The 24,133-nt window shown below is 42.9% G+C and overlaps 1 protein-coding gene and 1 long non-coding RNA gene across 5 annotated transcripts in view; one reads left to right on the plus strand and one right to left on the minus strand.

Moving 5' to 3' along the window:
• The window catches only part of SLC10A7 (solute carrier family 10 member 7), a 264,253-nt gene extending 258,435 nt beyond the window's left edge, over positions 1-5,818 (minus strand). For all 3 annotated transcript variants that reach the window (XR_009008398.1, XM_007189382.2, XM_007189381.2), the window contains exon 1: positions 5,503-5,818. Coding sequence is in view for 2 of the 3 variants with exons in the window: in XM_007189382.2 (XP_007189444.2) it covers positions 5,503-5,602 (100 nt within the window). In the remaining variant the exon portion in view is untranslated. The remainder of the gene's footprint in view (positions 1-5,502) is intronic.
• A 475-nt stretch (positions 5,819-6,293) lies between these two features.
• On the plus strand, positions 6,294-23,543 carry LOC114238747 (uncharacterized). 2 transcript variants are annotated; one of them, XR_009008400.1, is made up of 4 exons: positions 6,294-6,624; positions 16,667-16,801; positions 17,091-17,171; positions 23,270-23,543. It is a non-coding gene; the product is annotated as an uncharacterized LOC114238747 (long non-coding RNA). The 2 variants fall into 2 exon arrangements; XR_009008399.1 differs by lacking the exon at positions 23,270-23,543 and adding an exon at positions 20,911-22,102 and having other exon boundaries at positions 6,296-6,624.
• The last annotated feature ends 590 nt before the right edge of the window (positions 23,544-24,133 follow it).

Here is a 24,133-nt window from a genome sequence, read left to right on the forward strand (position 1 = left end):
GAAGATGTGGCACATATATACAATGGAATATTACTCAGCCATAAAAAGAAATGAAATTGAGTTATTTGTAGTGAGGTGGATGGACCTAGAGTCTGTCATACAGAGTGAAGTAAGTCAGAAAGAGAAAAACAAATACCGTATGCTAACACATATATATGGAATCTAAGAAAAAAAAAAAAAGTTCATGAAGAACCTAGGGGTAAGACGGGAATAAAGACACAGACCTACTAGAGAATGGACTTGAGGATATGGGGAGGGGGAAGGGTAAGCTGTGACAAAGTGAGAGAGTGGCATGGACATATATACACTACCAAATGTAAAATAGATAGCTAGCGGGAAGCAGCCGCATAGCACAGGGAGATCAGCTCGGTGCTTTGTGACCACCTAGAGGGGTGGGATAGGGAGGATGGGAGGGAGACACGAGGGAAGAGATATGGGAACATATGTATATGTATAACTGATTCACTTTGTTATAAAGCAGAAACTAACACACCATTGTAAAGCAATTATACTCCAATAAAGATGTTAAAAAAAAAAGATAATTATGTGAGGTGAAGGATGTGTTAACTAACTTGATTGTGGTAATCATTTTGCATATTTAAAATCATCACATTGTACACCTTAAACTTATTCAATGTTATATGTTAATTATATCTCAATAAAGCTGGAAAAAAAAACACACTACAATACATTCTTTTAGATACCTGGCATTTACTCAAATCATTTTGCTGTGATCTGAGAAAAGGCAGCAAAAGGGAGAAGGCAGGGAAAGAGGCATTACACTTCAGGGCAGTGAAAGTGGTTCAAAAACTTAAAAAGAAGTACATTTTTCCCCCCATCCTTGTGAGTGAATCTGTCTCAGCTGCTCACACTTCAAAATAATATTTCCTCAAAAGCTGAGGAAGGCGATTCAGGAGCAGATTTGAAAGTCAAGGAATCTGGCTTGTTTTGGAAGTAAATGCCTTCCAGGAATTTTTAATATCCTGTTTGGTTTTTTTTCAAACTCATATCCTTTTTCTTTTCCTCCAACCCCTTGCGTTTTGTGAGACCCATTTTTGTCAACTGTGCTTCCATCCACAGTGGTACCCCAGATTTCCTCTATAGGATGGGTTATAGTTAGCAGTATATTTGCAAGCAAGAGCTAGGCGATGTGTCCAAAGATGCAGCTCCACAGCAAGCACATGGCATTGACTTAGACCACATGTTTCTTTGGGGCAGCTAAAGCATCTACCTTAGCTAGCCAACAGCTGGATTTTTTAAGGTAACTCTTCCTACACTCCATGCACATATATATATAAATACACATGGTAGCTATTAAGTAACTGGCATAATTCAGTGGAATGATTCCTTACTTTGAATGTTTTAAATCCTAGAGACAGGGTATACTGTTTATTTTTATATTGTTTTTTTGTATTAGATGCACATCCAGGTAACTAATCCATGAAAGGACCTGGTGAGGCTCTTCCAGGGCTACCTACAATGTACCTTTTTTAAAAGGGAAGGAGGAATTAATTCTGATCTGGGGAAACCTAAGGCCCCTTTGAGACAGCTGCTAATGGATTGCCCACGGTGTGAATGAATGCAGAACTAGAAGCAGGCAGGGCTGAAATAAAAAGCTGGTAAATATTTGCACAGAGGCGAGCGTTGAAACTACGCTATGAAATGGTATGTGGCCCCTCTCCAAGGTAATGATTATATCCTCCAAGTCATGAAAATAACCAGATTCAGATCTTGAGAAGGCTACAAAGTGCAAAGTGGAAATATAAGTTTTAACTCTTCCTTAAACCAAAGCAAAAAAAAAAAAAAATGTTTATCAGTGAAAATGGAATGGAGTAGCAACATCAAAAGAAAAATTGGCCGTAAAAAATGAAGCAATTTTGGGACTTCAAACCCATGCTTTTTTTTTTTTTTTAAAAGGATTTTCTTATTTATTTATTTATTTATTTATCTACTTTTGGCTGTGTTGGGTCTTGGGTTCGTGCGAGGGCTGTCTCCAGTTGCGGCAAGCGGGGGCCACTCTTCATCGCGGTGCGGGGACCGCCCTTCATCGCGGTGCGCGGGCCTTTCTCTATCGCGGCCCCTCCCGTCGCGGGGCACAGGCTCCAGACGCGCAGGCTCAGCAATTGTGGCTCACGGGCCCAGCTGCTCCGTGGCATGTGGGATCTTCCCAGACCAGGGCTCGAACCCGTGTCCCCTGCATTAGCAGGCAGATTCTCAACCACTGCGCCACCAGGGAAGCCCAAACCCATGCTTTTTAATGTGGGAGTGGAGTGTGGGGAAAGAAGATGATCTGGAATGTTTAGGAATGCAAGGAACTATTACTGTTTCATCAAATCTACTTATCATCTAGTAAATATCATTCCTAAACCTAATCTAAGGTATTCATGCTAATATTCTTAAGTTTATACAGTAGCATGTTTCTGGTTATGTTTTCTTAATGCAAAAATGAAGCAATTTCCTTTTTAGGATTGATGTCTTATTAATGGCAAAAATTTTAGTTAAGATGCAGGTAGAAATGAGACGCTTAATCTGTACTTCCAAAGAAGTAAGCCTTTCTCTTGGAGAATGAATGGCACAGTGTTGAACTCTGGTAAACTCTAAGATGTGCATAGCTCAGGGCTCCCCTGGGTGGAAATGAAACAGAGTATCTACACCTCAGGATCTACAATTTACATCTCCTGTGGCTCTTTACTTTCAACCTCCTATATATTTTAAAATGAAATGTAACTGAGTAAAAAGAACAGGGAACTAAAAATTAAATTTTCCATGCTAGTACCTGTTACACTTTTTCCCATATGGAAAGTCATTCAACCTCTCTCACTTCAGGGTTCCTACCTTTATAAATTTCCTGCCATACATAACTCACCCACTGGCTATAAAGGTTGTTTTTAAAGGGAGGGCAGAGCAAAGGTGTGATCCTTTAAGTGTAGAAGTCTTACACTTCAAAATAGAGTCATTAAGGTATCGATCCAGGTAAAGGTGAAGTGAGCATCTTAAGTTGAAAACAATCAAAACTTTCTACTGAAGAGAAAAGAATGTCTAGAAAACTGTTCGACTGAAAATTGTTCAGTCAGTGTGAGCACATTAAAAATGCACACGCATTCTAGTGTACAGACTCAAAAATGGAACTTCTGACTAAAAGTGACAAGCAAAAAGAGGTGCTTTAGATCATTCTGTAGAGCAGAAGAGGACAGACCACTTTCAGCCACCATTACTCTCCTTGTTCCTAGATTTTTGTTGTTTTAACTGATGGGGTCAAAGTGTTATTTGGTACTATTAGGAAGTTTGTTTTTATTGAAGAAGTTTTACAGGTGGGAAGGTCAACTGAAGTACGAAGAACTTAGCCTGACAGCTTATATATGAAATCCCAAACAATTGTTTGTTTAACTTTTGTTTTTAGAAACAGTAACTTTTACACTTGGACAGATCTCAAAAAATCACATGAATACACGGTTGTCTAATATTACCTGATTCTGCTCAGCTTCTTTTGGCCTAAAAATCAGGGCATGGAAACCGTCTTTATTACAGAGAGCCTTTCTTTATAACGGTTATTCATTTTTAGTGATTTTTGCCAAGAATATTTGGATGGATGTTGCAACTGATATTAAATAAAGGGGAATCCTGGTCCCCAGTCCTTCCTCTTCCCTAAGCTAGCTAACCTGACCTAGGGTGAGTCACGTGACCTGAGGTCTCAGTATCTTCAGCTGTAAAAGATGCATGTTAGCTTAAAATAAAGTTCCCTCAGCTCTTAAGTCTCCTCTTTTATAATTAAACAAATGAACTCTCCTAGATCAATGGCATAAGGACTAGTGAAAATGAGAAACAATATTTCTAAGATACAATAATTCCCAAAACTTCAAGAAGCAGAGTCTGAGGGAACAAATAAGATTACAGAATCCATCTCACACGCGCCACTGTGGGGAAGCCCTAGGGAAATGATTCAGCAATCGACAGCTCTCCTTCCCACTGAGCAGCCTAGGAATATAAGAGAAAAGGAATTTTACCAAACCTAGTCTCTGCAGATCTCAACTTAAAGATCACACATCACCTGTAATTTCACCTTAACACTGAGCGAATCAGAGATCTAACCCTAGAAGCTATAAAGTCTGCAAGTGAAGCTAGTGAAATATACATTCCAGATCACCACAAAGATGCTCTCTAACATTCTTACTACCTGGCTAGCTGCAGGGACAGGGGAACTCATTGGACAGAACCTAAATACCAACCTTCACAAGTTTCCCCAAAGCTCACAGAGAAACTATGTCAAATGAGAAACTGGTATCTTCAGCGGGGTAACCCCAAACAGCTTTACTCTCACAGTTACCCACCCTCCACATTTTGTACTAAGTTGAACATAGAAGAAAAGAACATAAAATAAACCAAAAAGTTTGAATCCCCACTACCTTTGTCCAAAAAATTCCTTTTAAATGTTCTCTGAAGCTACCTCTAAATGGAGGTATTTGAGGGTAGAGGGTAGAAGGAACCACTCTTCTCCTGAGAGATCATTTCATTCACTTCCATCATGTTTGAACAAAAAGGTTCAAATAACTTCAAATATCCTCCTGACAGCTTCCTAGCATAAAGACTGTGTGTGCTCACTTCGGTTCTTATCTGTCCTTGCATGTGTAAAACCTGTCAATAAGCGTGAAAACTGCTAAACAAAGTCAAACAGACAATGAACTGAAGAAATTCAATTAATGTTTATGGGACATGATTGTCTAAGGGTGGGAGGAGGGGGTCGGGGGGCATGAAAGGCTAACGATATTTCCAGTCGTTTCCACCAGTGCCCATCCACACATGACAAGGATCCCACAATTCAGAGATCTGGGTGTGATTTTTAGCCCGCCTACATTTCCTTGCCAAAATACACACTACACATGGTCTAACACAGCCTGGATCTGTGAGACTGCTAAAGGTAGCAATTGAGTCCCGGCAGCACACGGAAGCAGTTGAGTGCAACGTGTCAGTCGGTTTGAGAGTTTGTGGAACGGCAGCAACTGCAGCAAATCATCACCCTCCAACATGTGGGCCAACAAATCTGAGTTGGAAGAGGCATGGGTGTCCTTTTTTCTTCCTCCACTCCTTTTTTTTTTTTTTTAACATGGGGGAGGGGAGTGTCGGAAACAGACAAGGTAATGGTGTCCACTCCAAGATAGATAAGGAACTCCTGGCAACCTACCGTCCCTTGGGATAGGATGCTACTTTGAAGGCAAATAAGTTTCATTCTCGGTAACCTCACTCCTTGACACTAAGGATACTCATTGATTGTTCGCGGAAAAGGCAACCTGCGTTCAAATTCCCTTGCCCCATTCCTAATTATAAATCCTCTCTGGGGCTGGCAAATTAAAAAAATCAGCAAGAGGGCCAAAAGACACCTTGGACTGGTCAGTGCCCCTAAGAGAGGAAGACACTCCCCGATTCCGGTCTCCCCTCCTTCCCAAGACTCGCAAATTAGTTCTGAAGTGGGAATCGCGGTGGAGCATGCAGAGGTGCAGCACTTACCCCCATTCACCCCTATGGACGGCTCCAGCTTTGCTCCGGCGATCGCCAATACTATTCCAATCATGAACCATTCTTTCCTCATTCTCTCCAGTAGCCTCATGTTTGTTAGGGCGGGTGGGTTTTGTTTATTTGTTTGGCTTTTTTTCTTTTTAAGCTGCTATTGCTTAATCTCCGGGGCGTCTCCACACTTTCCACGGTCCCACCTGACATGCAGCAGAGCAAGTCAAATTGCTACTCGTAAATTAAAGACCGGGGTGTTGCTCCGGCAGCTTTGAGGAGGGCTGGGAGTAGTAGTATCCAGTGACAGGAAAGTCTCACTGAGCGCCGCCATCACTACCGTGCGCCTACTAATAGACGCGCACAAGCCGCCGCGGCTCCGGCTGCGCCTCCCAACTCTCTGAAGCGGACGTTTGGGCCAGGCCGGCCGGCGCAAGCGATTGAGGAAGGGAAGCTGGCCGCCGAGTAGGACTGACAGACTCGCCACCGTCAAGACCTGTGGAACCTTAGGAATGACAGGGGCGGGGAGTGGCGTGAGGCGCCACAGCCTCCCAGCTTTATCAAGGGTCCGGCTCCAACAAACCTTTAGACACAGCCCCCCGCGCCCCTGGAATACATCCATGGAGAGACTCTTTTTGACTTCGCCTTGAGCCTGCGGTAAGGGCTAGCGTGCCCTTGGGGCAGTGATTTCTCGGTCGGCAGCTGCGGCGGCGGGGTTCAGGTTTTTTTTGGTGGCGAGCTTCTTCGAGGCATTACGACGCTTCCTCGACGCCGGCGTTGACGTGTACGCGGGGGGGGGGGGGGGGAAGGGGAGGACGCTCTCGGTCTCCTAGTCCCGGCCCGAGCCTCTGGAGTTAGCCATGCTCATACCCCGGCGCGGGAAAGCGGCACCCCAGTGCGGGTAGCTTTAGCCCCGGAAATGGGTTGAGAATTAGACACCGAGCCGACGCCCACATACGTAGCAGCGTTGCAGCCCGGGAGGGTGGGCGGTACCCCCAGGTCGGTCATCCGCGGGTGGGCGCCGGGCGCCGACCCCCTTCGCCATCACCAGCCCCGGAGTGGCGACTGCAGAGGTTCATCCCGCTACCGGGAAGCGGGGACCACATCTTCCTTTGGGGATGGTGGGTGAGTGCTTGAGCTCCCTCCCTACCTCCCAGCGAAGCTGACGGGGGGGGGGGGGGGGGGGGCGGGGGTGCGAGGTAGGAGTCTGAGCTGGCGAGTCTGAAGCGTGCACGCTTTCTCTTGACCCCCAGAACTTGACCCACCCAAGCAGCAGGGCAACTGTGGGAAGGAGGTCAGGATACCCAAGGCAAAAGTGGTGCGGGACCAGGTAGAGGCAGGGCTCCTGCCTTCCATGCCCCACGTGCTAGAACCTATCCGTCCCCATTTCTCCCTTGAAGTGTTCTCTGCCAACCAGTGACATTGGTAGTTTCATGAATGGACTTCCTACCCACAGACCCTGCAGGAACATCAACTCTTTCCATTATGCACCCAAATAAATCAGGCAAATGCTGTGTTACAGTTTACTAAGAATTCAGATCTATTTAGAGCAGAATCAAACTCATGGAAATGATTTTTGTTTTGGTGGTTACTTAAAAGGAAAGAATACAGTGCACTGTGAATTCTGTATTAGTTTCCTGCGGATACTGTACTCTCATAGTTCTGGAAGCTAGAAGTCCAAAATCAAGGTGTTGGCAAGGCCACACTAACCCTGGAGGCTCTAAGGAGAGAATCCTTCCTTGTCTCTTACAGCTTCCGGTGGTTGCTGGCATAACTTGGCTTCCTTGGCTTATGGCCACGTCACTCCAGACTTCGCATCTGTCTTCACATTGCCCCCTGCTCTTCTGTGTGTCTCCTATAAAAACATTTGTCATCAGATTTAGGACCCAACCCGATAATCCAGAATGATCTCATTTTAAGATCCTTAACTATATCTGCAAATATCCTTTTACCAAATTAGGTAACTGTACTTTGTTGAATGGTGTCCCCCAAATGTTCGTGTCAATCCAGAACCTGACCTTATTTGGAAATGGAGTCTTGCCCGTGTAATTGGTTAAGATGAGCTCATACTGTGTTAAGTCCAATGACTCATGTTCTTATAAGAAGGTCACGTGAAGCCACACAAAAGAGACATGAAGAAGAGATCATGTGAGGATGGAAGCAGAGATTGGAGTGATGTGTCTACAAGCCAAGGAATGCCAAGGGTTCCACTTTGCAACCAACCACCAGAAGCTGGAAAGTTGCAGAAGTGGGGCAACGGGAAGCTGTGGTAAAGGATTTAGATTTTATTAAACACTGTAGGAAGCCACTAAAGGAATTAAAACTAGCTAGTGAAGTCCTGTCCAGTTTTGCTGGAGAGATTACTTTAGAGGCAGTCTCTGAACAAATAGTTCAGAAAGAAGTGACTAAGTCAGTGGAGCCGGAAAACGTAATTAGTATAAGAACTGTTAAGCAGGAAGAATCAAAAATAAATGACCAGTTGCCTATAGGGGAGTGGCGAAACAGTCTAAAATGACTCCCAGAGTATGTCTGTCAGACAGATGCTCGTGCCAGTCACTCAGCCAGGGAAACTTTATATAGTAGATTTGGGGAGAAGATTATAAATTCAGTTTATATCTTGTGTTCAAGGCCATTGGAGCATACAAATAGAGATGTCCAGAGGGGGTAGAATGGATGTTTGAGTTCATGAGTACAGAGTTGCTGTAGCTCTGGGATTCTTCAACAATAGATTATGGAAATCATAGGCATTAATGTAGCATATATTTACTTTTATACTTTGTCACATTGGTTACTCAATCTCTGAATATAGTGCACTTACTTATAATTATGAATGCTTACTATGTGCCAAGAATAGGAGTACACCTTGTGATTGAACGTATCCCATCAGGCTATTGAAAAGATTCAGTGGGACGTATGTTGTGTGTACGTTGCTTTTCATGGAAAAAATGCTCAGTTATTCATTTATTCCACAAATACTTATTGAGCTCCTACTTTGTGCTAGGCGTTATTCCGTAAATACTGGGGTTACAAGGAAAAGTGAGAGACAAGGTTTCAGCTTTCCTTGTGTGTTCCAATAATGACATAAAAGAGAAAATTAACAAGTAGTGATAACTGCCACAATGAAAATAAAACAGGTCGCTTGAGAAAGTAACAAGGAGGCTACTTTGAGTGGTCAGGGAAGGCCTTTCTGAAGGATGCAATTTAAGCAGAGACCCAAATGATGGGGGAACATTCATGATGCTGATATCTGAGAGATAAGCACCTCAGGCAGAGGGAGAACTGGTGAACAACCTTTGTAAATGCCCTAAGGTGGAAATGATCTTGACATGTGTATTAAGTTTCCTATTGCTGCTGTAACAAATTAACTCAGTGGCTTAAAACAACATAAATTTATTGTCTTACAGTTCAGGGGCTCAGAAGTTCAAAATGGCTCTCACTGGGCTAAAAATCAATGTGTCCACAAGTATGCATTCCTTTCTGGGTTTCTAGAGGAGAATCTTTCCTCTTCCTGCTTCTGGGGGCTCCCTTCATCTTCAAAGTCGACAACGGCCCATCCAGTCTTTCTCATGAAGAATCATTCTGGCACCGCCTCCCTCCTTCACTTACAGAGACCCTTCTGATTCCAATGTGCATACCCAGATAATCCAAGGTGGTGTTCCTATTTAGTTTAATCCTTAATTTAATCGCAGTAACATAGTCACAGGTTCTGAGGATTAGCATGTGGTCATCTTTAGGGGCCATTATTCTACCGACTACCGCATGTTAAAGGAAGGAAGGCCAAAGGACTGGGATACAGTGTGCTGGGGAGCCAGAGGAAGCAGGGCCAGAGCCTTCGGATCATGTAGGTATTTGTAGACCAGGTAATAAAATTTAGATTTTATTTAAGTGTGGTGGGAAGCTATAGGAAATTTTTAAGCAAGGAAAAATCATTCTTAGGTCACTCTGGCTGTTGTGTGGAGGAGGAATTTTAAAGAAGATGGAAAAGGAGATAGGAGGCTTTTGGAGTAGTTAAAAGAAGAGATCCTGCTGGCCTGTGCTGGAGGGGCAGTGGTAATGGGGAGGAGAAAAGACAATCATTTCCAGTTATGTCACAGAGGCAGAGACAGCATTTGCTGTTGGACTGGATGTAGATGAGTTAGGGAAAGGAATCAGGGATTTATTATTTATTTAGCTAAACCTAAGGTTTAGCTAAATCCACTATTTATTTGGGTGAACATTGGTATCCATTTACAAAGATGAAAGAGATAGGGCAGAGCAGAGTTAGTGAGGAAAATCAAGATTTATTTTGAGATAGCTTTGAGGGGCCTGTTAGAATTTCAGGTGGAGGGAATTCCCTGGCAGTCCAGTAGTTAGGACTCAGCCCTCTCACTGCTGGGGCCCTGGGTTTGATCCCTGGTCGGGAACTAAAATTCTATAAGCCACGTGGCACGGCCAGAAAAAAAAGAAAAGAAAAGGAAAGAAATTCAGGTGGAGGGAGATCAGGCAGTTGACCAAACAGTTCACAGAGGGAGATCAAAGCTAGAGAGAAAAATGTAGGAGTCATAGGTGTGAGTGGTCTTTAAAGCCATGCAATTGGATAAGATTACCCAAACAGAAAAAAGTTTAAATAAAGGACTATAAGTCAACTACCACCAACTAGAAATCTCACCCTCTTTCCAGAAATATGGCCCCACTCGACTCAAAGATCTTCAATGGCTTCATATATCCCACAGAATAAAAGTTTAATAAAAAGGCACCTGGCAATGCACAGAAACAATTTAGATGGTAGTGTCCGGTTCAATAATCAACCCATGTAATTTATCACTGATGAATAATTTGTGAAAATTATATAGGGTGTGGTGATATTTTATATTTTTCTTTTGAGAAGTTAAGTCATTTGTATTCTTTTTAATGATTGGAAGTAATTACAAATTAAATGAAAAATCCATAAGAACATAATCTTCAACATGTCACGTAATCTTCCCACAAATGTATATAACAAATGCAACTGTTTTGATCAGAGAATACTTTTACACTAGTGAATATTGTTGGCTCCAAAATGTTACCATGAAAGGAAATGCTGACTTATTTTCCTGTACAGTATTCTAAATATAGCAAAGATAGAGATAAATAGTGGCCTCACCAATTACAGCAGAAAACTACCAATACATGCATAATTTGAAAATATATCGTAGCTAGCTAGCTAATTTCCAAAATAAATATCTGGTAGTCCGCTTCTCTGAGCATTGCTAAAATGCTTTATGGAGGTAGAGTATTATTTTCTTCTTTGCTATTGGCTCTCCCTGGAACAATTCACAGACTAATATTAAACAGTTATGAAAACCAACTCAAATATAGGAGGCCATGCTTTACATTAGACTAGAAGTATAACCACTTCGGTTTTTCCTGCACAGGAATTTAGGCACTTAGCTCCTATTGTACTTGTGTTAATGAGAGTTATGCGTGTAGATTCCCTCAATTTAAATGTGTTTCTGACCTCTTCACATTGATAGGGACTGGGTTTGTCAGGTGGAGATGTAATGCTACTTTCTTTAACCCATAGTGGGTGAAGTGTCTCTCTGCAGAAGACCTTCTGCTCCTGTGGTTTGTGGAAACTCTCTAATAGTTTCTCAGTCTCTTAAGTGGAAATCTGTCTCAGGAAATTAAGGACAGAGAGGAGAGTCAACAGCCATGGATGATAACCTATGGGGAGGCCCAGTAAATAATGGAGGGAAATGCAGCGCAAAAGAGAGGGATCATTTAAGGCTATTAGATGACAAATCCACTTCAATGCAGTTATTATACCTGTAAATATAGAAAAATGATAATGTTGACAACTCTTCATCACACAATCTGGGTCATTAATAAATGATGAAGGATAGAAAGAGTAAAAGAAATAAAGCTGAGACTTCCCTGGTGGCGCAGTGGTTAAGAATCCGCCTGCCAATGCAGGGGACATGGGTTTGAGCCCTGGTCTGGGAAGATCCCACATGCCGCGGAGCAACTAAGCCTATGTGCCACAACTATTGAGCCTACGCTCTAGGGCCCATGAGCCACAACTACTGAGCTCATGTGCCACAACTACTGAACCCACGTGCCTCGAGCCCATGCTCTGCAACAAAGAGAAGCCACCGCAATGAGAAGCCCGTGCACTGCATCGAAGAATAGCCCCCGCTGGCCTCAACTAGAGAAAGCCCGCACGTAGCGATGAAGACCCAACACAGCCAAGAAATAAATAAATAATTTATTTTAAAAAAAAGAAAGAGCAAAGTTCTAAAAGAAATTCAGAGAGCCTTAAGTCTCTGTGATGTGGAGACCTGTGTGTATTACACTAGTTTCATGGAGCTCCCCAAAGCTGCACGCTTCATAGACTTGATTAATTAATATAAAGGCTGTGTACGTAATTAGAATGGGTGCTAGGACCCATTCTTAGTGGCAAAACTCCTGATTCTAGCCGGGTACATGGCCACCAAATAAAGATTACAACTTCCTTTGCAGCTAGTAAATGGGCATGAGGGCTTCCCTGGTGGCGCAGTGGTTGAGAATCTTCCTGCCAATGCAGGGGACACGGGTTCGAGCCCTGGTCTGGGAAGATCCCACATGCCGCGGAGCAGCTGGGCCCGTGAGCCACAATTACTGGGCCTGCGCGTCTGGAGCCTGTGCTCCACAACAGGAGAGGCCGCGATAATGAAAGGCCCGCGCACCGCGATGAAGAGTGACCCCCACTTGCCACAACTAGAGAAAGCCCTCGCACAGAAACGAAGACCCAACACAGCCATAAATAATAAATAAATAAATAAAAATTTAAAAAAAAAGAAATAAGTTACTAGCCATACAACTTAACATCACCATAATTTAAAAAAAAAAAAAAAATGGGCATGAGACTAAATTCCAGGAATAGAATGTGATTGGAAGTACCTGATTTCTAGGATGATTCTTATAGGAAGGCAATGTTCACTTTATACCCTTCTTCTTGCTGGCTATGATGCAGATGTAAAGGCTAAAATCCCAGCAGCCAGCTTCCACCAAGACTGGCAGAGCAGCAAGACAGCGGGTGCATCCTGGAGCTACCATAGTAGCTCTAGATCACCTACTTCCAGACTGTATGTGTGTAAGTAAGAAACAAACTTCTATTGTGGTCATTACTATTATTGTGAGTTTTCTGTTGCTTATAGCCAAGCCTAATTTTAATTAATATGCCATACATTTTTGAAAACTTGAAAAGTAAGCAGTGATCTCTTGACCTAATGAGTGATCAAAAAAGTGAATTGCTAACCCTAATGCCTAATTGCTTGCTTTCAACTCATACAATCTTTTGAATTTACACATAGTAGAAACTGAATCATCAGTGATAAATTAATTTTTTTGGTTTGTTTTGGTTTTATTTTTCTACATAATTTATTATGAGGTTATCAATATCAGATAAAATATTGATTTTCATCACTTACTTCTGTTCATCTGTTCTGATCCAGTTCCTCATTTTTCCTTCTAAAACATTGCGTGCCACACTTGAGATAATGAAGAATTTCTGAACACCACAGCTAAGAACCTGGACATTCATCTGTAGCTACCTATATACTCCTTACATGCAGCTGTGGTCCTAGTGCTTTTTTCACAGCTCTCCTCTATGACAAGTCCTTGGAAAACATTTATCCCAATGACCTTCACGCATCTTCAAAACTCAGGCTTTGTTGCACCTTGAAGGCTCTCCTGCTGCCTGGCTGATGTGACTGATGGTGCCTCATACACCTTCCTTCCTTGGCAGCTTTGCAGAAAAGCAATAGATTATTAAGTAGGAAATTAAGACTGGAGTTTGCTGTTGTGATTGGCCTACCTGTCTTGGTGGATCCAATTTCTGCATACTATTTGGAGGAAGAAAAAGTTTGACCTAGGGGCCAGAAGCTGTATCTGAAGACACTTTAAAGCCACACTGGCCAGGCATCTATAAATATTATTTTTGAATACACTGCATCTCCTAGCATCATTTTTGAGGCTGACTCATGATCTCTTAAGTGGCCTGCGTACTGGTATTGAAACTCTTGAACAGTGAGGAGGAAAACAGGTGCCACCACCATTCTCCGAGGAAAGTGTCACTTTATTGTTCGACTGGAAGGGCTGTGGCAATTGTGTTTCCCTAGAAACAAAAGATTGAATAACTGGACCAATGGCATGTCCTAATTCGTTCAGTTGATCAAAGTGGAGCTCTTAAATTCACATCTCCAAATTACTAGCCTAGTATTTCTCTTATACCAGCAGTGAGCAAACTAAAGCCCACCCCTTGTGTTTTGTTTTGTTTGTTTGTTTTTTGTAAATAAAACAAATCCTGAGGCTATAAATAAAGTTTATTGAAACATGGCCACAGCTCTGCCTGTTTGTTTGGTATTATCTATGGCCGTTTTTCCTGCAAAGTAGAGTTGAGTAGTTGCACAATGATCTCCTTACCCAGCAAAGCCAAAAATATTTATTATCTGGCCTGTTCCAGACATTTGTCTCTGTAAAAAATATTTGCTGCCCTCTCCCTCCCCAGACAGCACTGCCTTAGATAAGAAAAACTTAAGGTTCTTAAGATTCCTCTTTGACTTTTAAGTCCCTCCTATGCTAAGATAACTCCCCACCTCTGTCTACTTCTGGGTGAAGCTGACATGCTTTGCTAGGGCATGAGTAGAAATTTGTTGTCAAGTCTCACTGTCAAATTTGCCTGCAACACTTCCCGACAATATAAAGACCTGAAGCCAAAGATGGTATCTATACAACTTAGTACTTGCATCTAGAAAGTTATGTCCTTGGGTAGCCAGACGATGTCATGACATAATTTTTGTTCCTTTCTGGAATGTAGAAAAAAATGCAGAGGAAATGAAACCAACAAATGATCAAGGAAAGAAACAGAAAAAGGATTCAGCTGACAATATATGGCTGAAGGAAAGAAGTAAAGTTAAAGATAGGACCATTGAAAATAGCATAGAAGAAAAGCAGTGCAAGGAGGTATATTAAGGTAGACAGAAAGAATTCCGATAAGGCAAATAGACTTTCCTGGTCAAGTCATTCATTTCTGGTTGAAAGTTATTCACATGTTTCTTCCATGTGTTGCAGGAAGGGGACCCCTTCCAGGGCCCGAGAATGAGCTCTTGTCTAACACTTGGAAATGAATTGTCCGAGGAGACACATGTGCTGACAAAGCAAGAGACTTTGTTGGGACGGGGTGCCTGGGTGGAGAGCAGCAGAGTAAGGGAACCCAGGAGAACTGCTCTGCCACGTGGTTTTCGGTCTCATTAATGGTAATGAGGTTAGTTTCCAGGTTGTTTCTGGCCAATCACTCTGACTCAGGGTCCTTCCCAGTGGCACGCACATCTCTTAGCCAAGGTGGATTCCAGCAAGAAGGATTCTGGGAGGTTGGTAGGAGATATGGACTGGCATGTCCTCTCTCATTTTGACCTTTCCCGAATTCTTCTGGTTGGTGGTAGCTTGTTAGTTCCGCGTTCCTTACCAGGAGCTCCTGTTGTAAGATATCACATGCAAGTGGTTACTATCAGCCTGGCCAGGCTGGGTGGTTTCGGTCAGTGGTTCCCCTAACACAGGAGTGCTTACCCAAAAAAGATCAGCCCTGTTTGGATGTGTCACCATTTTCCTGGGATTTTAGAAATTTAAAACTGAAGGTAAAACTGATACCAAGCAGGACCCTGTGGGGCTCCTGGGCACAAAAGCCTTTCTGTGTCCCCCATTTCTTGATTATAGGCGATAGGCTTCATTCAGCCTCCGTGACCTTCCCTGAATTCCAATGAGCAGGTTCAAACAGTTACTAATCAGGGAAGGGAGGAGATGCGGGAGACAAGGGAGGAACAGTTCAAAGAAACAATAGTGCAGCCTTGGGGCAGGGTCCTGGTTCCCCCTCAAGGATACACATAACACTATCTTTGAGCTGTTTTGCAGATGCTGAAACACCCACCAGGTGGGAGTGGTTAACGGTTAATGAAGGTATACTGTCCAGAAGCACACAGACCCCAGACCAGTTGGATCCAGAAGGTTGATGATAACTGACTCCCACTTACCACCAACCAATCAGAAATTGTCCACGAGCTGTTCATGCCCTCTTTGAACCATTACTATAAAACTCCTCACTACCCCCTCCAGGTTGGGACACAGTTTTAAGGGCATTAGCCCGCTGTGGCCCCCATGGCAAAGCAACAAATCTATTCTTTTCTGCTTCACCCAAAACTCTGTCTCTGAGATTTAATTTGGTATCGGGGTACAGAAGCCAGATTCGGCTTCAAAACTAAAACAATTTTTTTTTTTTTTTTTAATTTTTGGCTGCGTTGGGTTTTCGTTGCTGTGCGAGGGCTTTCTCTAGTTGCGGCGAGCGGGGGCCTCTCTTCATCGCGGTGCGCGGGCCTCTCACTGTCGCGGCCTCTCTTGTTGCGGAGCACAGGCTCCAGACGCGCAGGCTCAGTAGTTGTGGCTCACGGGCCTAGTTGCTCCGCGGCATGTGGGATCTTCCCAGACCAGGGCTCGAACCCGTGTCCCCTGCATTGGCAGGCAGATTCTGAACCACTGCGCCACCAGGGAAGCCCTAAAACTAAATTTTAAAAGTAAAAATAATTCTAGTCCAACATGCTGATTATACCAACAAGAACCAATTGTACACCTGCTGAAAATCACGGCATGGTGACAGAGCTGGGACAAGCAATCGGAGCCCTCAGTCACTCTGTGCTTTCTCCCATATACACTACAGTAGGACATATACCCTCCCAGAAAGCTATTTTAATGGTGAAAATTATTAGACACAGAATTCAGTTTGGGGAAAGAAAGTACAAAACCTTTGGAGATTTAGAGTTGTCTTAAACAATTGGAAGATAAGCCTTTAGAAGTTCCTTTGAAAGATAAAGTCAATTCCTAATGTACCTGTGCTAGCTGCAAAATGAATGACATGTAACAGGACTTTGATAACCCCAATATATCTTCAGATTAAGAACAGAGAAGGGGAAAACTCCACTAATATTTTTCCTCTTTCCTCATGTGGTAAACAAATTAATAAAACAATTTTGAGTATTTTAATTACTGTAACTTTTTGATGTATTTCCCTGAACTGTGTACCATCTTCCTTTTACCATCTACTTCCAGTAATTAAAATTTCTTATCATTTCTTTATTTCCACATTCTTTTTTTAAAAAAAAATTATTTATTATTTATTTAGTCTGTGCCGGGTCTTAGTTGCAACACGCAGGATCTTCGTCGCGGCATGCATGCAGGATCTAGTTCCCCAACGAGGGATTGAACCAGGGCCGCTGCATTGAGAGCTCGGAGTCTTGCCCACTGGACCACCAGGCAAGTACGTATTTCCACATTCTTAAATGCCTGAGCATTTATTTTTCTTAAAGTGATCTCAGTCACTGTATTCCCATAGTCCTTTATGGAACAGTGTTAGAGAGTATGGAGTGTTTTAGAGATAGAAATGAGAATAAAAAGGTAAACCATGCTACTAGATATATAGGAATATTAATTAGGTCGTAATAATACTTAAATGCTTCTTTGTGGTGGCAAGAGCACGTCTTCCTTACAAGCTCTCTTCTTTGTCTTACCTTGAGTGGCAGGTAATATTTTTTGTGTCTCCTCTTCAGCTGGGTGCGAGCTGCATTGTCTCAGTGGCTTTCCAAAGGAGACTGACGGACCTACTCCATAAATACTGACTGGAAGCCAGAGTAAGGCAAGAGGCTCTGTTTATTGGCCATTAGTCATCAATAAATAATAGCAGTGTTAAACAGTAAACACAGAGCTCTGAGAATATCATTAACATTACTTACAAAATAAATGTTTCTGTGATATATCAGTGTGTGGCAGTCAAATCCCCCGAGGGCTCTAGGACTGAATTTGTCATCTGCTGTGTTTTAAACTGAAATATCTTCTTAAAAAGCTCTTTCTGGCTCTCTGCTCTGATTGACTTGTAAGAAGACTGGGATTTTCTCAAAGAATAAGATCTTCATTTCCTCTGGTTATGTGTCATGTCTTTATTGGGTTGACTTCATGAAGAGCTGGGAATATCTGACAAATATTTTGGGTCCCTATACTTGAGATATATGTTATAGGAAGCATGCCTAACCCCACTGACTACCTAGCCCAAGAAAGCAAAGTATAAACCTTGGGGCTTTAAGAAATAACTAACCACAAGCAAGATATTGTAAATCTTTTTTTGTATTGCTTTCTAGAAGAACATGGGGAAAAGCAATAAAAAAGTACTTTGTAAATAGTCTGCTTCTCCGCACCCCCTTTTCCTTGAAATCATATGCCTCCTCACTTGGTACCACGTTGCAAACAGCTGGAGTCTATCACTTCTCATGGTATTATTCCCACTTGTTGAATGTCCTAAAACCAAACACTCTAAAAGCAATAAAGAAGGAAAGAGTAAACATGTTCTAAATGATTCCATTTTCATGCTTTATGACTTTCTCATGATCATTTTAGTCATCTACCTGAAGATTTATTTTGAAGGCTAAGTGGTGATTACACAGATGAATCACCCATTTGAAATGCCTTACTGTAAAACACAAGAATGCGAGAGAGTGAAAACCTGGAGCCTTCAAACTCCACATCCACCATTTGCTTAAATTACCTGACCACAGTTATAGGTCTGTTTCTTCATTGGAAGAACAGAGTCGTCAAGGAGCAAGGTTGCTATCTGGCATATGTGAGTTCTCAAAAATCATAGGGAAGACATGATTTTGTTGTTACTTTTAAAAATTGTATAAAAATCTCATGCTGTCTCAATTGAGAGGCACGTGACCCTCTTATTCCCCAGTGAAACTTGTTATGATTAATAATACTTACTTCACAAGGTTGTCATGACAGTTAGATATAGATAAATTACCTAGCAGTAGAGTTAATGGTCAATAAATGTTCTTTCTTATCCCCTTGTGTTTTGTCTTTCTTCCCATTCTATTTTGTTTTAATATTTATTTATTTATTTTATTATTTATTTATTTATTTTGGCTGCACCTGGTCTTAGTTTCAGTGTGCAAGATCTTTAGTTGCAGCATGCATGCAGGATCTAGTTCCCCAACCAGGGATCGAACCCAGGCCCCCTGCATTGGGAACACGGAGTCCTACCCACTGGACCACCAGGGAAGTCCCTCTTTCTTCCCGTTCTTAAAAAGGAGAAAAGTCAGCAGTGATCCTAGACATGAATATTTGTGGAATGGACTTAAAAACAGCATAAGAGGAAAGTCTCAGACTTTTTAATGATAAACATAAAGTGATAGCAAGACATATAATGCCTTTCTAATGCCTTTTTTTTTCAAATTTTTAATTTATTATTTATTTATTATTTTTATTTTTGGCTGTGTTGGGTCCTCGTTTCTGCGCGAGGACCCTCTCCAGTTACGGCGAGTGGGAGCCACTCTTCATCGCGGTGCGCGGGCCTCTCACTATCGCGGCCTCTCCTGTTGCGGAGCACAGGCTCCAGACGCGCAGGCTCAGTAATTGTGGCTCACGGGCCTAGTTGCTCCGCGGCATGTGGGATCTTCCCAGACCAGGGCTCGAACCCGTGTCCCCTGCATTGGCAGGCAGATTCTCAACCACTGCGCCACAAGAGAAGCCCCTCTAATGCCTTTTGCACAGGGAAAATATCATACGATTTCCCTCATTTTGAAAACACAGACAAAGAAGCATCAAAATGTTAATACCTTCCCTGAAGTTATCTAAGATCAGATACAAAAGAATGTCAAAATCTCCAAATTGAAATTCAAAATTCTAAAACCAAGTACATTATTTTTAAGATATTATTTGGTGTACTGTATGTGTGTCAGCAACCAGTAGTGAAATCACTAGTTAATTTTAGGTTGTGATTTTCTTCTGTGCTTTTTTGTTTCTTTTCTTTTCTTTTTTTTTTTTTTGCCATGTCACGCGGCCTTTGAGATCCTAATTCTCCAACCAGGGATCGAACCCAGTCCCCAGAAGTGAAATCGCTGAGTCCTAAACACTGGACAACCAGGGAATTCCCTCTTCTGTGCATTTTAAAATGGATATCTCATTACAGGTTTAGATCAGGAAGGCAACAGGGCCTAAAGAGACCCACAGTGGAGAGAAAGAATGAGGCTATAAGCAAGCAAGTACAGGTGCAACTGCCATGGCTGTCATGGTGGAGAAGCTGTTTTGTTTCAATAGTTGATATCATTCTCCTCTGCCTCTTACTGAACTTCCTGTGTTTCTATAGCTGAGTCTGTGAAACTTTATTCTCTGCTACTTTAGAGCCAGGTCCCACTTGCATAGTTGCCTGGTGTCTCTCCCAAGACTGCACTCTTCAAGACTGGTTCTCTTCCTAGTTCTTCTTATTGCATTTGCTGACTTGGCCCTCTGTCAACTTACACGTGCTTCACTGCTGCCAGGTTATTGCCCTCTGCACCCAGGATGCTAGCCGTGTGATCTCTGCTAGTCCTAGGACACCCTTTGCTTGATAGAGTATAAAACACATCAATGCCCTGTGACAGTGTTAGAACATCCCCCAGAATGCTATAAGTGGGTGACATACAGTGTTTGCATGCAAAGATCTCTAAATATGTTCCAGGACGTGGCCTCATTCTCAGACCATGGCCACCTGAGGGATGAGAATTTTGCTCCTGTCTCCAGGTTGAAGGTTTTCCAGAGAGTCACTTTGATCTAGTTTCAGAGGGTCCCCGATGGGATAGCTTTAATGTACCCCTGTAGCTTGGATCCTGCTGCAGTTCAGTATCCTCAAGATGTCTCTAATCCTAGTTTTCTTGAGATAGACATCCTTGGAGGTTCTAAGACCAAGCCATGCTTCCAGATGTTCATGGATCACAAAGAACACTGGACCAGGCCACTGCCTTTCGATGCTTCCAAATAGCAGAGCAGGATGAACTGTACACAATGATCCACGTGAACATTTAGCCTTATTTGCAGTAAGGACCCAGATAGGCCATCAGCCTGCTGCTACTTGGCAAAGTGCACTTCAATTTCAAGCTGATGGGTTTACTTTCCAGGGCTGAAATTGTCAGCAATTTTTATTTTAAATAGAAGTTGCAGTCACTGGTCTTTTAGAATACGTCATATTTACAAAGGTGCATTTTATAAGAACATCCTAAAGTGCTGTATGAATATCATTTCATTTATCTTTATGACACCTCTGTGAGGGAAAGCAGCCCATATCATCCTTCCCATCATCACCAGGTTTAGTGTTCAAATGAAAGCACACAAAGGCTTTCTGGAGAGCAGCACAGAGCTCACAGTGGACCCAAGAGTAGGCCTGTTAGGGTTGTATATGAATATTCAGCCTCCGACAAAAGGCTTGGGGCATAATTCTATCAACCCAAGAAAATAACACTTTCTTAAGTGTTCTTAAGGGCAGAAGAAAGGGGTCTCACTACAAAATGTGCCCGTGTGTTGAAGACACTTTCTTTTTGATTTCTTGTTTCTCTGGTTCTCCAGTTACCAGTTATCATTATCACTATAGAAAAAGAGTGGCAGGGAGGCATGGAGCCAACTGGACTGTGAGCCTGTGAAACTGTTGCAGGAAAGAAAGTGGGGTGCAAGAGGATGACCACATCCCAGGTCTCAGGCAAGTCCCTGGATGGGTGCCAAGTGTGGGTTCTTGGCTTTGTGCAGGAAAGAATTCAAGAGTGAGCCATAGTAAAGTGAAAGAAGGTTTATTCAGGGAAATACACACTCCATAGACAGAGTGTGGGCCATCTCAGAAGGCGAGAGGCCCCAGGATACAGGATTGTCAGTTTTTATAGTGGTGGGTAATTTCATAGGCTAATGAGTGGGATGATTTTTCCAACAATTTGGGGGAAGCGGCGGAGATTTCCAGGAATTGGGCCACCGCCCTCTTTTTGGCCTTTTATGGTGGGCCTTGGAACTGTCATGGCACTGGTGGGTGTGTCATTTAGATGCTAATGTATTACAACGAGCACATAAGCAGGCTCAAGGTCTAGTGGAAGTCGACTCATCCACCATCTTGGACCTAGTTGGTTCTAAACAGTTTATATTGTGTCCTCAACAGCTGTGTCATTCTTTTAAAGGTTGTGCCCTGCCCCCTTCCTGTCTTAAAATGTTGGTCCTGTTATTTGAAATACTCACCTGTCTCTAGATCAGAGACCAACATTTTTATTCGGCATCACTTCCAAGTAATTAGGATAGTCCATTAAACATATCCTAAGAACCTTTTATTTCCAAGGATTAAATGAGTCTGATTTGACTGTTTAGTAGAGGTCTTGATAACTGTACAGAGTATTGACAAAAACAGTTGGGAAAGGTGAAGGTAATAGAAATTTATCTCTTTCTTTTACTGAGAAGTAAGGAAAAGAGTATTTATTGAGTATCTAGATTGTACCAGTAGCTCTTTTAGATGAGCTCATTTATGCACTGAATTTTCAGAGTTATAATTACCATGCTACCTGCCAAGAAACCACGGCTCAGAAAAAATAGATGACTTACTCAAGGTCACACAGCTAGTGAAAGTAAACTACAGAGTCTGGATTCAACCCAGACCTTTCTAATTCTTTTCTTTTTAATATAAATTTATTTTTATTTATATTATTTATTTTTGGCTGCATTGGGTCTTCGTTGCTGCTCACGGGCTTTCTCTAGTTGTGGCGAGCAGGGGCTACTCTTCATTGCAGTGCACGGCTTCTCATTGCGGTGGCTCCTCTTGTTGTGGAGCACGGGCTCTAGGTGCATGGGCTTCAGTAGTTGTGGCACACGGGCTCAGTAGTTGTAGCTCACAGGCTCTAGAGTGCAGGCTTAGTAGTTGTGGCGCATGGGCTTGGTTGTTCCGCGGCATGTGGGATCTTCCCGGACCAGGGCTTGAACCTGTGTCCCCTGCATTGGCAGGCAGATTCTTAACCACTCTGCCACCAGGGAAGTCCCCAGACCTTTCTAATTCTTAAACTCCAGTTAAGAGCTGCTTGGGGATTGTCCTTATATGCTAATGTGAAGTTACTCAAGAATATAGCAGAAATACTCTTACCAAGAATCAATGGTGGGCTTCCCTGGTGGCGCAGTGGTTGAGAATCTGCCTGCTAATGCAGGGGACACGGGTTCGAGCCCTGGTCTGGGAAGATCCCACATGCCACGGAGCAGCTGGGCCCGTGAGCCACAACTACTGAGCCTGCACGTCTGGAGCCTGTGCCCCGCAACGGGAGGGGCCGCGATAGTGAAAGACCCGCGCACCGCGATGAAGAGCGGTCCCCGCACCACGATGAAGAGTGGCCCCCACTTGCCGTAACCAGAGAAAGCCCTCGCACGAACCGAAGACCCAACACAGCCAAAAAATAAAAATAAATAAATAAATAAAGTAGCTATTAAAAAAAAAAAGAAAAAAAAGAAAAGCTCCAACTCTATAAAAAAAAAAAAAAAAAAGAATCAATGGTATTTGTTCCCAAACCAGCCTGTCTTTTGTACTTGTTATTTGAATTATGTTATTTAATTAAATAATTAATTAATAACACCCTTCTGGACTAATAAAATAAAAATACAAAAGAAAGAGGTTTATGTTTCTATGAAGACTAACTAGAATGCTTTGGAAATACAAACTGAGCAAGACCCTGTGGGCCCTTTTGGGTACAAAAGCCACTCCATGTTCCTCTTTTCTTGTTTGAGGAAAAAGGCTTTCAGCCTCCTAGACTTTCTGTGAGTTCCAAGGGCAGCTTCAAACAGTTACTAATTAGGGGAGTGAGGGAATGCAGAAACAAAGGAAAGGCAGTCAAGAAACAATGGTGCAGTGATGGGGCAGGGTCCTGGTTCCTCCTTAGTGAATATACATAACAATCTGATATGTGTCTCTGAGTTCTCCTACAGGAACTAAGGCCCCCACCCAGGTGGAGGATGGCAACTTCAGGCTGAGCACAGGCACATGGACCCCAGACTGGTGGAAACCAGAAGGATGATTCCTGGAACACCACCCTGTTGCCTCACTACCAACCAATCAGAGGAAAGTCTCACACCCTCCAGCCCTTCCCCCAGATCTTGCCTATAAAAACTCTTCCCCAAAACCCCCTTGGGGTTTTTGAGCATGAGCCACCCCTTCTCCTTGTATGGTCCTTGCAATAAACCTTCTCTGCTCCAAACTCTGACGTTTCGGTGTGTTTGACCTCAATGTGTGTTGGGCACACAAACTTAGGTTCAGCAACACTCTGTATTCTGGATTTCTTCTTGTTTTTATAGATGTGGTTCATCTTCTCTTCCCCCAGTAGCTTTGCTCTTCTGCACAATTTCTACTCACTCTTCAGGACTCGCTTTAGGTGTCTTCTCCTCTATGAAGTACTGCTGACGCCCCTGGGACAGAAAGTGAGGTCTGCCTCCTATTGTGTCTCCAACCCCCATACACCTAGCCTCTGATACGGGGAACACTGTGTGCAAAGAAGCCAAGGAGAATTCGCCAACAATAGATGGAGAGGATCAAAGGTCACTGTGCTCTTGGGGAATCAGGTGTGCTGGACCAGTGTCTAAGCAGCTGCGGACTCGAGGAGAGCAAAACAGGAAAAAAAAACCCAGCTGTGGGACCCATCCTCCCTGCCTGAGCCATCCTCTGTGGAGATTTTTTTTTTTTTTTTTGGTTGCGCTGCGTGGCTTGTGGGATTTTATTTCCCTGACCAGGGATCGAACCGTGGTCCTTGTAGTTGAAGCTCAGAGCCCTAACCACTGGACCACC

The sequence above is a fragment of the Balaenoptera acutorostrata genome, chromosome 5 (genome assembly GCF_949987535.1).
Source record: "Balaenoptera acutorostrata chromosome 5, mBalAcu1.1, whole genome shotgun sequence".
In the NCBI taxonomy this organism is placed as follows: domain Eukaryota; kingdom Metazoa; phylum Chordata; class Mammalia; order Artiodactyla; family Balaenopteridae; genus Balaenoptera; species Balaenoptera acutorostrata.